Here is an 18,322-nt window from a genome sequence, read left to right on the forward strand (position 1 = left end):
GGAGAATCAGATAAGAATGGGTGGCTGTGGGGTGGGGGCAAAGGACTGTCCATGCAGCAGGAGCCAGCCTGGCCCAGCTGGCTCCTGCTGTGCCATGTGGACCCAGCCCTGCAGCTGAGAACTGCACACTGCCAGAGCAGTGGGCAGGTGAGGAAGGGAAGCAGTGGCAGGCATGGGGAGAGGCAGGAAGTGGAAGCACGCAGGATCACAGGGCCCTGGGGATCAGGGCTGGCAGCAGCAGGAGCCAGCTGGGAATTGTGGGTGCTAGGTTGGCTCCTCATGCGTTCTGTGGTCCCAGTGTTGCAGCTGGGAACTCCACGGTGCAGCATGGAGCTTGCTGGGCTGGCCTGGCCAGGCACCTCCCAGCAGCATGCACTTTTAGGCTGCAACATCAGGACTGCAGAACATAGGAGCCAGTCTAACTCCCACAGTTCCCAGGAGGCTCCAGCTGCTGCCTCTATCGTGGAGGCTGCAAACCTGCAGCTCCTGCGCTGAAGGCTTGCAGTCTTCCCCACTCCCTGCTGCACAGGTCCGTGGACTCCATTGGGAGTGGAAGGAGACCCACCCCCTGCTTCCCTGCCTCCAGGGTGGGGCTTTCCCTGCTGCTCTTGGCAGTGGGGACTATGTGCCATGTGGGGGGGGGGGGGTCCACAGTCCCCACCTTCCCTCACACACCCACACTGCCCCCCCAATCCCCTACACCCCAATATACTATAATCCCCCCTGCACAGCCACACCCCTTCAACTCCCCCCAACACACACACACAACCCCCACACCCAATATAAAAGAGTGAGACTTTATTTTTGAGTTATTATGCAATCCCTTCTATATACAGTACACAAACTCATCATGACAAATATTTTTTGTAATAAAATTAAAGTAAGTTTTAGTAGGTGTTTGACTTCTAGTGTATGATCTGTTTTTTTTCTGGTTCTAAGATGGCATCGCCCCCCTCCCAAGAAGAATATTTCTGTGTGGGCAGCCTCAAAAAAAAAACCGAGGCAAGTTAAACCATTTTGAAATGTTTGCCTGCAGGGAAACAGAAACTAAAGTAAGGAGAGGGAGGGGGAAAAGGGGGGGGAAGGAGTGCTCTCATTATTGACTGTGTAGCTGGCCAGCGACTGTCACCCTTCCTGAGGTCTCTTCCAATCCCAGCGATTGGAGGGAGGGATGGAAAAACTGCATAAAAGGCAGCATTGTTTGAACTGCCTTGCTTTCTGCCTTGGTGTCAGTTGAGTGAGGGCACACCTTAGCACAGTGTCACCTACCCATGTCACGAGTTTTGCCTGTCAGCAGCCAGAGGTGCAGGGCCCCAGAACCCAGAACCCCTGCACCCATCTCCTTGAAAGCTGGCAGGCTTTGTGGCCTCAGCAGGGGCTAGCAGGCCTGCAGCTGTCACCCTGCTGCGCCTTAACATACAGTGTCACCCGTGTCACAAGTTTTGCTTGTCTGCAGCTCAAGGTGCAGTTTCCCCCAAACCCCTGCACCCATCTCCTTGAAATTTGACAGCCTTCATGCTCTCAAAAGGGGCTACCATTCCTGTAAATTTAATCCAAATCAGGCCAGAAATGACAAACTTATAGGTTGTTTCAAGCTTCCCCATTATAGCCTATGGACAAAACGTCAAAACAGCTAAACTGTTTCAACGAAACGAAACAGAACAGCAGTTTCAAATTGAAATGAAACACTGTTCCATTGAAATGTTGAAATACAAGTCAAAATGGAATAGTGCCATTTTGCACAGCCCTAATGTTTATGTTAATTTAAGAGTACAGATAAAAGTTATTAGTAATCATACTCTTAAATAAATTGTATGATGACGTCATTTTTCTCAGATTTCACTATGATCTCGGTATGAATCACATTTCAAATCTTTGAAAATTCAGGAATGCATTTGTAACTGGCACCTAAAATCATTAGTATCTGTCATGAACAGAATCTTTAACTGTCAGTGCTTTTATTTGAATCAGTTTATCTAGAAGTGGTTGGATAGTCTGGAACAAAGCTGGCTGAGACATTTTCATTGAAACTTTTTACAGTGAAAGATTGGGGCGAAAGACAGGGATGGTTGAATGGGGAGAAAAGCACTTTTTGACTAGCTCTACTTTTGGTAAACCAAATTTTACTTAGTATAGGAACCAAAGAGGAAATTGGGAACAGTAAAAGCTCGGCAGAATATCAACATAAAATCAAAATGAAAAAAAAAAAAAAAGGTAACTAGACTTCCCAGATGATTTAAATGAAATGCTTGGTTAAATGGAATGAAAACATACACAAGTCATTTAGTCATAATCAGCTGTGGCCACCCAGTCAGTTTTCTCAGTGTGTATCATGTCACAGCAAATGAAGGCGTGTCTCTTCCTTCCTCCTACCATCTTTTAACAGACTTTGAGTTTGTCTTGTGTCTTATTATTGCCTCATCCTGTTGTGCCAACATCAGTGCAAAAGTATAATTATAATTGGTAATTAAGATATATTTTAAGCTCCAGTAGTCAGTCTATCTTAGCACAGTTTCCCCACTCTCCACACACAGTCTTTAATTTCCTTCTTCCAAGGTGCTTATTAATGAATGTAAAAAACCCATCAGCATTTTCAAAAGAGACTTTTTCCACAGGAATGAGTAAGGCTTTAAGTCAGATATATAAAGCTAATGCCTAAATTAAGGAGTGTAGAGCTGGGCTACTGAACTGGTAAAGCATGGTCTAGGAGTGGATTATACCTGGGGAGGGAGTGGAAATCTGGCAAAATGCCATGGACACAAGAACTCAGACTATAGGATGAAAAGGAGAGAGAAGCTTGTCTGCTGCTTCTTCCTCCTGCAGCTCCACTCCTTTCCAGTCTTCTCTCTTGTTTAAACCAAAGCTGCTCAGCCTTTTGGCTGCACATACCAAATCAGTGGCAGGGGGCCAGTCTTTTGGCTGGATTGGACCCTGGACTTCAGGATTGGACACACACACAGATTTGGATCATGTGCTTGTATTGGGGCCCACAGCACCCCTGCTGGGCTCTGCACACCAAGATTGGGATGTCTGCCCCACAAGTTCTTTGGGACAACTCGCAGGAAGAAGTTTTATGCCTTTAAGTATTTGCAGTGTTGGGGCATAAGCTTGAAAAATAAAGCCTTTGGGAGTTGGGGGAAAAAAATAATTTCTTAAATGCAGCTTTGCTTCTGTTTTTTATTTTCAAAGATTGTACATCTCATTTTCTAGTTTTATACATTGTCTAATTTCACATATAGAAAACAGACTGGAAATGTGTGTACAGTTTAGCTGTATGTTACTGTACAATGTTTTAAAATCTCTGAGATCTACAAACAATTAAAATTTGAAACTACTGATTTTCTGCAAAATAATAAACATTTGAAGTTGAACAGCCAACAGTTTGACATAGCCCAGCAATATGAACCAAAACTGAGGCAAGAGAGGATGTCAACTCTCAGACAATTGTTGGAAGGAGATAATGTAGGTTGTTTTCAGACTAGCAGTGCCAGATTGTGTCCAAGTCCATTAGCAGAAAACAGAAGAGGGAAAGAGTCTCTTAGGGCTAGAAACAGACATTACCTAATTAAACAGATTAGCTGTGCCACAATGTGTCACAGCACAGCTGATCTTCACTGGGTGAAATGCACATCACCAGTTGCCACATGATGTGATTTTACTTTTCCTGCCCAGCTAGACCTGTCCTCTGAGATCACTGGGAAGCAGGTCTGGCTGAGCTTGGAAGAGTAGAGGTGGCTGGAGAGTATGAGCAGCTCAGGCTGCTCTACTCTCCCGTCACAGAGGTAATAGACATCTGCTTCAATAAAGTGACTTATTACCTTTTGTTATTCCACTGATTTTTTTTCCCTTTGATGTGACAAAAAAAATTATAGCAATTATCTCTTAGCTTACCATGTGTGCTTCCATATAAACTTTTTTGGTGACACAAATTAACTGTCAAGTGATGTGTTTCAAACCTTAGTATTACAGAGAAGCAAGCTGGTGGCAGGGGGTAAAGATCCATTGGACTGCTGGAGGGAAAACAAAGCACATCCACTCTGGGTTTGCTGTCTGAATGCCTGACAGCTGAGAAGGAGAGAGAGAAGGCGTATTGTAGGAATGGGTAACATGGGCCAGCCAATCAACTCTGACCTATGCCCTCACCTGCCGTCAGCTGTCTGCAGACAGGCTAAGGAGCCTACTAAGCATGCTGAAATGCATGCTTTGGGGCCCCAGGCTGGGTGCCAGCAACAGTGCAGTCTGCCTGCACAGCATGCACCTTCCCTGCCCCCACCGAGCACGAGTATGATGGCCTATCAGTAGGGTTTCCAGCCATTCAGACTAAATTGCTAAACTTCTAATCATTCATTGGAATGCTTGCACACACCCCGAGAGCCCAGTACTGCACCACAGCATAACATATAATGCCAGGAGTAAGGGATGCCGACTTTCCAAACTGTTTTGCTGGGCCCAAAGCATTTTTTTATGCAGAGCAGGGGAGGAGGGAAGCCTGGAAAAAGTTAGATCAATCTACAATGAATGTTGTTTTTTTGTTTGTTTGTTAAACTGAAAAAACGGTTATTTGAATGGCCTTAGTTACTAATGATGTGAAAAAGCAAGCGTGTTTCTAATCTTAAAAAACTAATCAAATATTATGCATGTGTTTAAACAGAACTTGAGCTTTCAAGTTCACTAAGATACAATATACTCAAAGAAGACTGTAGTAATGAGCACAACTGTCACTGCAAGAAATATGATATATTATGTCAATACTACTGAGCAGAGCAAAGGGGAAGTGAAGAAATATAGCTGGAAATGAAATTTGGTGTGTTTGCTTTTGGGAAGCAGTTACTTTCTTGTGGAAGTAATATTGTTGTTTTCTTCCCTGAGGGTTCTCCAGGTTGTATGAACTTTAGGGGTTTAAAAAAGGAGGAGAGGAATGGAAAGAGGAAAGAAATAACTTTTGTCTAAGTGTAATTGTTGCTTTCTCATAAACTGCTTCTACTGCAGTTCTAGACTGGCCAAAGAAAGTTTTTCAATAAAGCTTGAACTTTCTGCATATTATTTTACTGCAGTCAGTGACATTAAGAGTGGGAGAAGGGAGAGTATGTTTATGGTACATCTTTCCTATTTTCTACTTGTAAACATTTTGAAAGAAGTAATAAGCATACTTGTACTATTATCTAAGACAACATTTTGTGAATATTGAATGGAAAGCCTAAATGCGAAGGTTGTTGGAGCCTGTGTCCATACATACGCACTTAAGAGCAAATATAGGCATTTAATAGTGCTTTTTAAAATTGTTTTATATGCAGGACCCAATCAAATTCATAGCGGAAGTGCGCTGCACAGCAGCAACTTTAATTTTTCAGGTTCCCCTCTGTGCTGCCCTCCCCCCGGCAACTGTCAGAGGGGCCCAGCCATTCACTCCTGATCAGCAGGATCACCATAGTTTTAAAAATGGCACCGCTTTTACCTTCCGGCCAGTCAACGGCAAGCAGCAGGTCCACCAAGGCCCCATTAGCCAGTCAGCAACAGGAGAGTGGGGAGCATGTGGGGGAACCTGCAAGATTAAAGGAGCCACTGCACAGCTCACTTCCACCATAAATTCAGTAAGGTTCTAATTATATGGAAAGCAGCTCAACTACTGGACAAACTTGGGATGGAGGAAGCTTAACATTTTGAAAGCAATCAATGAATGGAAAAGGGAAGTAATGAATCCATGACTCATTTAAGAGGTTAAATTTTAACATGTTTTGTTTTCAAAGCATGTGTGACGATTCACTTACAAAAGTTTGTATTGCATAGAGACACTCAAAATTTTAGGGTCCCATAGATAAGTTTAGCAACTGAATATAAAGCAAGACAGACATCCTTTCATCATTTTGCCCATTACAAACTCTTACTTTTTCCAAAAGCATAAGGAATTATTTCAAATGAGTGTAATCTACCATGCATTCATAAATATCAAACATCATTAAACTAAAGCAAATTCTAGTGGTTTTAAAACTTGTTTCATTTTATATACTCAAAATGAAAACCCTGTCCTATAAGAAAATACAGTGAAAAAAGCAGAAGAAACTAAGATAAAGACACAAGAGCACATGGTAAGGCAGGTAGGAATGCTTGCCAAAAATAATAACACAGTCAAAATCTCTTTGCTTTATTATTGCTGCTAAATAATTTGGTCCGTGGCTTCGGCTTGCTTTAAAATAGACTGTCATGAAGGTTCTGTACAGATTATTTATAAAACAATCAAGTTAGTACAATTATACATGAACATATGCATCATTTTAGTTTTAATTTTATTGGTATTAAATTTAATAGTTAATATAGTGATTAATTTTATTTTAATATTATTTCAATAACACAAACAGCCTTTAATCTCCTCAAGTCACCCACAATCTCTGTAATTGTGGTGACAGTTTTTAATTTTGGCATTAGAGGAACTTAAAAGCTATTTGTGTTATTTAATATTGATCCATCAGAGAAAAACCTTCTGATGCCAATGGCCTCAGTTAAGCTTTAAGAACACAATTACAATGTCTAAGCAACATGGTGGAGTGCTTGCTATCTGGGCCAGAATTATTTTACAGAGTACTAAAATGCACCACCCTATATAGAAGAGCTACCTTATGGTTGCCAGCTTTCTGTCCTTTTTCATTAGCCAAGGCTGTACCGGGACAGGTTGGACAAGTCTAGTCCTTTTTGACCTAGTACCACACCTCAAATTTTAACATTCTCTCTTAATGACTTCCTCTTGAATATACAGGCAGGGTTGTACCACTACTGCCTGCAGGCAGTAACGCTAGTCTTCTTTCCAACAGGATTATCAAGTTTCTAGCATTTTTGACAATAGAAAAACGACACAAGAACTCCCTTCTTGTATTTTCACTACACCCAGTGACGGAACTTCTGTTTCCAGACAGCTGGACATAGGCAGAACCCAGGAGTTCTCATGATCCAATACAAACTAAATGCAGCTTCTTCTACTTCCTACTTTTACTACACTATTGGCCCCATTCTTTCCCTTTCACTTACACTGGCATATCTTCATTGACTTAAGTCAGGGTAGGGCAAAATACAGCCTGTGGGCTGGATCTGGCTTACCAAGAGATTCTACCTAGCCTGTGGCAGGTCCCTTTGCCATGGCTGGCCCAGGTGCAACCCAGGCCATGGCACATAACACTTCCAGGCATGGAAGTTCCACCTGGTGCAGAGTGCAGCCCATCCTACCCCCACATGCAGCTCTCAGGCACACTGGGAGCTGCAGTCCACAAGGTCAGGTGGCGCATTGGTGGGACAGCTGGGCTCCGCTTCCTGGCAGCAGTTTGCACCCCACTTCACACCCATCACCAGGGGCAATGGACAGAGGGGGCAGGCAGGGTGTCTCAGTGCCCCTGACCAAAGAACTGGTGCCCATCACAGGGATGTGCAGGGAATAGATAGCAGCTTTGCCCCAGCCCCACACTGTTACTGCCCTGTGATTCCAGCCCCACCCACCCATCCTGCTCCCAGGCACCACTCCCCGCCCACCCGCGTCCCTATCCCATCTGCACCACACCCCCCGCAGTGGGTGTGGAATGCACAAGCCTGGAGCCAGATAGGATCAGTTGGTATCTCCCTAGTCCCTGCTGCCCCCCCCACCCCACCATAAGATAGTGTAGACAGCCGTGACAGGGGACCAAGGCCAGGTCAGTACTCACCCACCCCCCTGGCCCTCAACAGCTCACCAAAACTCCTTAAATGGCCCTCCAGACCAAATAATTACCCACCCCTAATTTAAGTACAGGCACTTCAAATTGTACAGTTGAGAGAAGGGGTGGGGGGTGGGGGAAGTAGGCCTAAAAGCCTCCTAAAATCCTTGCCTAAACACAGTATTCTAGAAGAATTTGCTTCAAATCAGCAGAAACAAAAGAAATGTTTGCTTGGGAAGATGACATTTAAAAAACTGACAAACTTCAACCTTTAACCTCAGTGCTAGTTCAATAATTTTACTTATAGGATGCACTGGCATGCAAGACATTCAGAACGTGTGTACATGACCATGCCCACTTTCTCATACAACTAGTTTTAATGCAGCCTGACTCCAAACTAGAGTTTCTCTTATCATGGCACAAAACAGAAGTATCTACCCCTGCAATTCAGAGCTGTTTTTATAACTATTTGTATGCAGATGAAAAAATTCTGCTTAGTTACAACAGATAACAAGAGACAGGCCACTTTCTCATACAACTAATTTCTTTAGCTGTGGCTCTCAGCTGTTATATGAACACAAAAAAAAAAAAGTCAGCTGTGACCCACAGCTAAAGAAATTACACAATGGGGGTGGTGGGGGAGAACAGGGGTCTCAGTCAGCCAGGCCTCCTCTTCCCAAGAAATGTTCCAGCAATAACTTAAATTGAATAGATATTCCCATATCTTGAGATTTAGTCCCACCATTCTGCATTGCAAGCATCCTACACACTGTTCTCCAAGCAGCCACTCTTCTGGCCTTCTCTGTGATTATCTATGCAAAGAGCAATGGAAAATGAGCTAAAATTTAACCTACATTCATGAGGACTGCACTCCAAAGCAGCCTATTTAAACCTAATCCTATATTTTAGCATATCCAAAGTTATTTGCCTAATCCAACCACAAAGACCTGCAATCTGCAAGTTTTACTCCCAGCCTTCTCCCCAGGTTCAGACTTTTTATGAGGTTTTTGTTGTGGTAAAAATATATTCAAGAGCTTTTGACTTTCACCGACTTCTCACCCAGTTGACAATGTTATAGCCGGGGGGGGGGGGGGGGGGGGCGGGAATCACAGCTAAGTAGAACAGGAATGTTCTGAGATATTCAATAGTCTCATGAGTAGAACTAAGGGAATTTTCTACAACAAACAGCATATTCATTGAAAAATGGAGTTTCAGGCAGAACAAAGCCATTCACAAATTTGGTCTGGGCTTGGGGAATGGTTTCAAACAAAAGGGGTAAGGGAAACAGAAAAATCAAAAACATATTTCATCATTGGCTTTGAAGTCATATTTTTCACTTTATAATTTACTTAAATTATAAAGAAACATTAAAGATTAGAAAAAATTAGTTAATGCAACCATGGGGGAAATATTTTGAGTGAAATGAACATAATGTGCATCAACCCAAAACATAAACATTACATTCTATCAAAAAAAGAATAAAAACAACCTTTCTTTTAAAATTTGAACCAAATCAAATTTCCTCATAGTTTTAATTCAGTCACTAAGTAAGTATAAGTATACTACTGCTCTGTGCAGCAAGTAGTTTGAACCATAGATGTCATGCATATAGGCTTGCTTTTGCTTCCTAACCTATGGATCTTATGTCCTGTACTAGCCAATTGCCCGTCAAGAACAATGGGAGGAGGGGAGAGGGCAGAGACAGAGCCCTGCCCCCCGCCACCAGGGCCCACTCCCCCTTCCCTCCTGCTGCTTGGGGTCCCCCCATCCCTACCGCAGTAGCAGGAGGAAGGGAGGAGCAGGCCCAGGCCCAATGCAGGGGCGGACTTGGCCTGAGGGTGGAAAGAAGCTGGGCCGAGGAGCAGTGGGCCCAGGTTGACCTGGAGGTGGCAGGAGGACAGGAGGAGTGGGCTTGGGGCCGACACGACGCAGGGGAGTGGGAGAGGAGACCCGCTTCTCCCCTCCCACCACAGCTGCCATGCTGGGCCAGGCAGTCTCACTGCCCTCCCCACCACAGCAGGCTGGCTTTCCCGCCCTGTGTCGGGCCTGGGGCCAGTCTTCCCCTAGCCCCACCATCACCGCCATGGCACACCCACTCCTCCCCCCTACCTGCCAGGCCTGCTCGGGGATGTGAGGAGCAGGAGAGGGGCCGATGTTGGGGAGGAGTAGGCCCGGGCCCGAGGGGGGGAAGAGCAGGCCTGCTCCTGCCCCCCAGCTGCTGGCGCAGCCATGTTGGGCCAGGTCCGCTGTTCCCCTGCACCCCTCCCACTGCAGCAGGATGGCTTTTCCCCCCACTTGGGTCCACCCCCCCCCGTGTTGGGCCTGGGCCCGCTCCCCTCATGCCCCCCCACATGTTACCTGCAGGGAGCTATCTGCTCTGTTGCCGCCGGCGCCTCCAGGGAGCAGGCCAGCTGTGCTGGCCGCACCCCCCACTCCGTCCCCTGTGTCCCCACCATCATGGCAGCAGGCTGCCTTCTGTCAAAATGCTTCTTTGCACTCTGATCGACTGTTTGTCAGCCAATCAGAGTGCGAATGAAGTGTGACGGACGGACTTAGGCTTTTATAATATTAGAATTACCAATGATTGACAAACATTGCCTTGCTTTGAAGAGGCCAGCCTGTGTCACCACCATCTGCATCTTAAACAGATCCCAAGAGGGTAAATTTTCTAATCCTAACCCTAATCTCCTCTGGACCCACCGGCAGATCTGCAGTGAAATCAGAAATGCCGATGCCAAGGACACTGTCCGACTAGCAAGGACCATAGGAATCCCCCTGCAAAAAGCATAAGGCTCAGGGCCTTCACTACATGTATACTCAGAGAGACTGTACCTGCTTTACAAGTGAAAATCTTTCACACTCATGGTTATACTGTAATTTGTTCAAAATCAAAACACTTAAGCAACTTTCATCATAACCCACCAAGGTATTTGTCTACCAAAAACATAAGATTAAGAATAATCTTTTTTAAATTTCTTGTCCAATTCTATCTATCCCTATTTTTTAGTGATGGTGGAGTGCAGCCACCCCTCAAAATTCCAGGTTTTCCCCTTCCTAACGCACTCTTCCTTAGGAACTCTTCCCCTTCCTCCCAGCAATATCATCTTCTACCATCAGATGGTCCATTAAATTTTTTCCCTCACTTTCCAGAAGTGTTCTACATGGAGCTGCTCACAGTGTGGCAACTGGCTATGTAGTACTTTTCCCTTTCTTTTTCCACAATGTTTAAAATAAATTTTCGAAACTACTGATAAGATTTAAAAGTTAGTAGTTTATTCTTTTTTTTCCAGGCTTCCCTTGTCATATCATCAAATATCCTGTTCCACAGGAATGATTAACCAGTTCATCTTCTTTAGATTGGGAAATCTGAAACAGTGATTAGCCAACAAAACCAAATTGGATTATGTTGCAAATATTATAAGATGTAGAAGTGAAAGAATGCTTAAAAAAGTGGACAAGGCTAACACTGGACACTTTAAAATAGAAAGCCAACCAATAGACCTTTGCGGAAGAGGCCACAGGAACAGCAGAGAATGAAATCCTTGCTACCAAATGCAATATGACTTCAAAAATTCAATTGAAAAAGCTTCCATTCTCACACAAAGCATTAGATTTTTCAGAGTAACTCCTATAGAATTGTGTGTAGTTTCCAAGTTTTTCCCCTATGAAACTTTTAACATAAAAAACCCTTATTACCTTCCACTGCAGACTAGTCTGTTTACTGGAGAACATACCTGTTCCCACAGTAGCACCCAACTGCAGAGGAATGAAAAAAGGAATGCAGAAGCACTGCCTGCTTTCCCTGTAAAAACCTTCCTCAACAATGTCATGTATTTTTTCTCCCTGCCACCACTTCCTTGATCTACTGTAATCTGTTGTTGTTCTTTACCTGCCTGGCTTGGATTTTAAAATTCCTTGGAACAGAAAGACTGCTTTTTATAGTGCTATATTTATTTTTAGTAATTAAAAGCAAATCTAAGAATTCATGGGACATTCCAAACTGGCAGAAGTTAGAAGGCCTCAGCCCCAGTGAGAACATATTTCTCCCAAAGCCTCTGAATCAGGGAAAAATATAGCAGTTTTGCCCAGGTAGAAAGCCAGTTTCTCAATACCCTATTTCACGTGTATTTGTATCCAAATAAGTATTAACCTAAATAATTTTCCAGAATTTTTCAAATTAAATTTCATATTTTAAACTAGATTGGCATTCCAATAAGCAGCATAATGATAGCAAAGATAGATCCACAGGGTGTGATCCAGAGCCCATAAAATGATTCTTTTGACCGAGTTCAGGGAGATTTAGATCAGGACCTCAATCCCAAATCCTTCTCAACATGCCTACATACCTGTGCCATAGGAGACTAATAGCTATTGCTGTGCTATATACTGTGACACTAGTCCTGCTATGGAAGCAGTCTTGTACCTACTGATATAATTGTGAAGTCATGGCATTGCAGTGTTTACAAGTACAAAGGACTGACTTGCTGTGTGGCTTTGGACAAACAAACTCTTCCTCTTCTCCATTCCTCCCCCACACTTTGCCTGGCTTGTCTGTTTAGAAGACAAATTCTTCAAGGAAAGCCTCAGCTGTGGCCCCAGTACAAATAAGTATCATCATCTGAAACAGTTTACCACATTAAATGGGTTCTTTTTAAAGAATCCTTTCCCATAATGAAAATGATACATGGGCAGGAAAACAAAAAGTGAACTTCACAGCATGGTTTGAAATAGTTTCTGCTAAACAAACTGTTTTCAGGGTATTTCCTGGAAGTCTCCAACAGATTTTTTCCACTAGAATAGCTTTGTTGCTGTGACAAGATACTACTTTTCACCCACAAATGCCAATACACATGCTAAAAGGGGTACACATTAGAAATATGTTTTGAAAGAACCTTTAAGGTCACCTAGTCTCTGCAAAACTAAACCATTCCAAACAAATACCTACCCAGAATCTTATAAACTTCCAGGGAAGATTCTACAACTTCCATGGGTAGCTTGTTCCACTGTCCTGCAGTTCTTGGTGCCAAGTGTTTTCTGATGTTTAATCTAAACCTGCATTGTTCTTTGCTGCATTTTAAACCCATTGCTTCATGACTTGTCCTCTGTGGCAAGGGAGAGCAGCTGTTCTCTCTCTCTATGGTAGCCTTTCAAATATTTGAAATCTGCTATCACCACCCTGATCCCCCCCCCCACTTAATCTGTTCTCCAAATTAAACATACCAAGCTCTCTCAACCCTTCCTGGTACAGCTTGCATGCCAACCTTTTATCATATTTGCTGCTCACCTTTGGACCCTATTTTCTCTATATCCTTCTTAAAATGCTGAGCCCAGAACTGCACACACCTCCAGCCAGGCAACACCAAGTAAACTGATAAGAGCACAAAGCCCAGAGAAGTCAATGGAATTCTTTCAGTTGACTTCAGAAGAATTTTGGATTAAGGGCCTGGTCCCAAATCATCTGAATTCTTATCGTTTCCCTTGCCTTTTATAAAATGTTTCTGTTAATGCACCCCAAAATGGCATTTTTTTTGTAACTGCATTACACTGCTAACTCACATGAAGCTTGCGATCCATCATAACCACCCGCAACTTCTCAGCCAAGCTAACGTCAAGCCATTCTATATACCTAACATTTGGTTTCCGTTCCCTACATACAGCATCTTAAATTTCTCTTTGCTGATTTTTATTTTGCTTATCTACCTATTCCTATACAGCAGTGTTTGCAAACCCTCCCAGTTTTATCAGGAAATTTTCATCCAAGTGATTAATAAAAATGTTAAAAAGTGTTGGACTGAGAACAGACCGCTGTGGTATCTTCCTGGAAACCTCCTGCCATTCTGACATGGATCCATTTATTTGATTTCTATCCTGTGCTATTCAAAAGGCTCGTAGCAGCATACAATAAAACCACCAACCCACAGACATGATTCCACAAACCACCACCCTCCCCCAAGATATATGGGAACATTAATGTAAATCAATTTTTGAAGCACAATTATTCATCCAAAATATGTCCACAATATAGTAAAAAATTACTGACCTTACAAGTTATTTGTGCATGCAGTAAGCTCCCCACTCACTCATCAGTAACATAAATGCACTAAGTTAGGACATAATGAAAAAAAAATTAATTATTCTTGACTTGCAATTATTCAGCTAGATATGGATCCATCAAACAACCACGTTGCACTTTGCCAGAAGCCTTACAGAAGTCTAGGTATTTATTATGTTCACCACATTCTCATCAGCCACTAAAGTAGCTACTCCATCAAAGAAAATCAAGTTAGTTTGGTGCGATTCATTCTTAACAAATCCATGTTGGCTGGTAGTGATCACCCCCTTCCTCCTCCAGGGATTTACAAATTGTTTTATAATTAGTTCTTGTAATTGCTCAGGTATCGAATCAAGGTTGACCAGTCTATAATTTCCTATAATTGCCCCCATTCTAAATGGAATAAAAAGCCCAGGCATTGATAGTTTAAGAGACTTACCCAACATTACACAGTGAGCTACCAACAGAGCTTTCAAAATAATTCTAATTTCATGATTTGTAATCTACTAGGGACCAACCTACATTAGGGCTTGTATATGCTAGGAAAGCTTCTGCCGTTCAATGTAGATGTTGGCAGTGTCCCATAGTCGAAGCACAAGTATAGCTACACCATGCCCCAAACAACTTAAGTTAAACTGACAAAAAAAGCACTTTTTCCATAGCAGAGCTGCACATCTGCTACACTGGTTAATCGAGTGTAATATTATTATATTGCCAAACTAACTATTTTGCTGGCAAAACCTTGTAGTACAGACAAGGCTGCAGATAAGAGGCACAGTAACCACACACACTTGCCTTAAAGGTTTAAGCCTGTGAAAAACTGGCATTATTGGCAGTCTTAAAAATGTCAATAAGCAGCAAAGCTTTAGGCAACGTTTCCTTATCCCATGTCCTAGGGGCCAGAGTGAAAGCAGACCTTTCTAAAGCACAGATCAGGGATATTCTGAAATTAGCTTCCACTCCTGCTCATACTTGTTAACCTTCAGAGCAAACTGGAAGCTCCATTTATTCACTAAGATTTTCAACCAAAGGAACAGACTAAGCAGGGTGAACTCCGGCTGCAATCAGAAGACGGTGTAAGAAGAAATAGGGAAAAAGAATAATTTGCATTGACATTTATGACTATTATTTTGGATACGCTACGTACACCCAGCCAGAGTAGTGATGGGCACAATGCAAATGCACTCAGTGCAACTGACACATTTGCATGCTTGATCCTAGCTGAGCCAGTGAGAATATAGCACTTTTTGGCTACAGCCAAAATCCAAACTCTGACCTCCAAGTAAAGGAAGAACTGGAAGTTGCTGTTTAGTGTCAGAGGCCCCTAATTCAGAACCTTTGCCTGATGTTTGAACTATTGACCAATGGGCAGTATTATCTAGTAACAGGCATCACAGACATGCCTATGTCTGAAAACCCCAGCTCCTATAGAGAAAAGTATGGCCATTAGCTCAAGGAAGTCAGTCATTACATTTTGTGAGAAATATCCTTAGAAAGCCCATGCCAAACCCAAAGGGCTGCCATCTGCTGCTTCCACAGCTACTAGACAGGCCAGGTAGCTGGCAGAGTGCTTCCTTTTCACACACCCTTTTCATGACCCATCAGACTGGAGGGTTTCTGTCTGTAGCCACACCATAGCTTTTAGTACATGTTTTGCAGGGACAGGGTAGACTTGGAGATTAAGCAAGAGCATGACCTTTTGTGGGTGTAAGACATACAGTTCCATATGGCTCACTTAGCTCTAATGAAAGTTTTACTGCCGAAAGCAATTCACCGTTAACTCTCATACAAAAAAAATAGAACTCTTGGTTCCAAAATGATACCTTTTATTAGACCAACTGGAAAATGGCAAGAAAATTGTCCTTTTCTGCAAGCTTGCCGGACCAAAGTCCCTTCATCAGGCTCTGGGAAGAGTGTAGATGGTACAAGATGGTAAAAACTTTGATCCCGCAAGCTTGCAGAAAAGGACAATTTTCTTGCCATTTTCCAGTTGGTCTAATAAAAGGTATCATTTTGGAACCAAGAGTTCTAGCTTTTTGCATGTCTTTTTGTCTCAGACCAAGCACCTTCATTGAACACCTTCAAGATGAAACTGGATGCTTATCTTGCTGGGATCCTGTGACCCCAGCTGACTTCCTGCTCTTTGGGCGGGGGGCTGGACTCGATGATCTTCCGAGGTCCCTTCCAGCCCTAATGTCTATGAAATCTATGAAATCAACACGGCTACCAAATACACCCCTGTTAATTCTCAGCATTTTGTCCTGATCCTCACCACATTATCAAGCTCCAGCTCCTCAAATTGCATGACATTTTCAGGGTTTGTTTTAAAAGAAAGTGTTTCAACCCTCTAGATTGTAGGAAAAAAAAATATTGACAACAAGACTCAAATTCACTATAAGGCATCAAAAGCCAGAAGGGAATCAGAATTCAGCACTTATCTTTTACAAGTGTCATGCATCTAACCAATTACATAACATCTAGCAACTGACTCATGTTCTTTGAGCACAGGGACAACACTACCAAACACTGACAATGTAACATCTTTCCCTGCATTTTAAAAGTAACTCAGATCATTAAAAAAGAGAAATTTTCAAAATCTAAATTACTTTTCCCCTCCCCCATCTCTTGCAGGGTTGGAAACAGAAATAATTTCCACTTTTTCCACCCCCCAGCATTTATCCCATACCCTAGTTAGTACTACTACAGCAATGTTTGCATTGCAGAGACTGTTGGAGAAAGACTTATTTGTTTAAAGACCTGTTTCCACTGGAACTCTTTTAAGTGCCAGGCAAACATTTCTACTTGTCTTCAGCTTCCACAGAATTTAACTCTGTGGCCACATCTGAACAGCTGCCTTGTGCTCTGCCTACACAACATCTTGCTTCAATGGGCCTAGTTAAGGACACAAAAAAAACAAGTGTCGCAGAGAATTATCATCTTCTGCCTGGTCTACCGACAAAAATGCCCTGATTTTCTTACCCGTTTACAACCCAGGCAAGTACATAGTTATTTTAATTGTTTTAACATGATCACTTTGGCATGGCTGCCTATATGGGTGCATTGGGGGTGGGTGAGAAAGAAGTGTTTTAATTAGAGCAGTTGCTGGACAGCCACTCTAATCAAAATGGCTCACTGTCAGGTGTATTAAGCCCACTCACACTTCAAAATGGATGTGGGAGCACCTTAACTAAAGCTCATTTGACAAGGTTTGGTTAAAGCACCCCCCTGCAGTGACTCTGAAGTGTGGGGGGGCTTAATATAGCTGGCGGTGAGGCAACGCCAGAGCATTCTAGTAACAACGCGGAGCAGACCTGATCAGTCCAGCGTGTCTGGATGCGTTCCAGTTAGCAAGAGAGCACGTCTATAGGTAGTTAATGCATGTAAACTAAACGGCACCTGGTAACCTTAAGTGAGGGTGCCCAGACAGCCTGGGGCACCAGTTACACCCAGCTGGTTAAAAACTACACTGTGTTCTACTGAGCCAAACTCTGTGCAGTTAGCGTCGTCCTTACAGGGAAAGAGCCACACATGGGTGACACGCTGGGAGGCTACACATAGCATTCGGGAGCAAGCCTGGCCAGGGGCAGACTGGGAGCAGTTGCATCCCCTTCGAGTCCTGTTCCACCCAAACTTTAAAACCAACTGCCTGGGAGGGACAGAGAAATTTCTATTCAGGAAGAGCTGACAGAGTCAACTGACTTCATGGCTCAGTCATTCCCATCTGCCTGAGCACTGCTAATCTTTGCCACTCCACAGGTGCTAACGGCCCCCTTTCTCCACGTGAATGGCTCCGCTCATCCCTTGCAGTCTCACGGCCTGGCAGCCATCCCTGTACCGCCCCTCCTCTGGCTCACAGCCCCGGCAAACTTTCCAGCTGCAGCTAAAAAAACAAAGCGGCAAACCCAACAAACCCCGAAGTCAGGCCGGGCTGTAGGAGCCCAGGCACGGACACGTCCCGGGGCGCCCCAAAGCCCGGCGTGTGCGGGGGGCTCAGGCGGGAGCCGAGCTGTTCGAGGCGCCGGCGGCGAAGCTGGAAGCACCCGGGACCGGGGCACCGCTCTCTGCTGACCACGGCCACCTTTTCTCGCCGGCGCCTTGTGCCGTTTATAAAAAGGCTCAACACCGCACCTGGCCAGCGGCGCCGCCGAGTCGGCGCGCGGCTCATCCCCCAGCCGTGCCCCCGCGCCGCTGCACGGGCCTCCACCCCGCCGGGGCCGCCGCCGCTCCCGGGCCCAACAGGAAAGTTTCCCGCCGCCGCAGAGCGCAGCCCGCCCGCACTCACCATGGCGCCGCCGCCGCGCCTCAGTGGCCGGTGCGGTCCCGACCCCGGCCCCGGCCGCGCATCGCGCTTCCCACAATGCCCGAAACTGAAAGTTGCCCAACTCCTCCCGCCCCGTCACGCGGCGCCCGCCTCACCTGCCCACCCCACGCACCTGGCGGGGCGGGGCCCGGCAACTCCCCGCCTCGGGCCCGGCCCCCCTGGAGAAAGTCCCCGCGCCGCAGAGCCCGGCCAGCCCGCGGGGCCGGGCGCTCCGCCGGAGGGGCAGGGCAGGGCAGGGCGGGGCGGCGGCGGCGGCCGTGACCTGTGGCGCTG

The 18,322-nt window shown here is 44.6% G+C and overlaps 1 protein-coding gene across 1 annotated transcript in view; it reads right to left on the reverse strand.

Annotated features, from left to right (window-relative positions):
* Positions 1-18,095, reverse strand: part of AP1S3 (adaptor related protein complex 1 subunit sigma 3) — a 43,696-nt gene extending 25,601 nt beyond the window's left edge. Inside the window, exon 1 of the mRNA XM_014602792.3 lies at positions 18,011-18,095. Coding sequence (XP_014458278.1) covers positions 18,011-18,013 — 3 coding nt within the window. The 5' untranslated portion in view covers positions 18,014-18,095. The remainder of the gene's footprint in view (positions 1-18,010) is intronic.
* Positions 18,096-18,322: the final 227 nt, after the last annotated feature.

This window comes from Alligator mississippiensis, chromosome 7 (genome assembly GCF_030867095.1).
Source record: "Alligator mississippiensis isolate rAllMis1 chromosome 7, rAllMis1, whole genome shotgun sequence".
NCBI classification, from domain to species: Eukaryota; Metazoa; Chordata; order Crocodylia; family Alligatoridae; genus Alligator; species Alligator mississippiensis.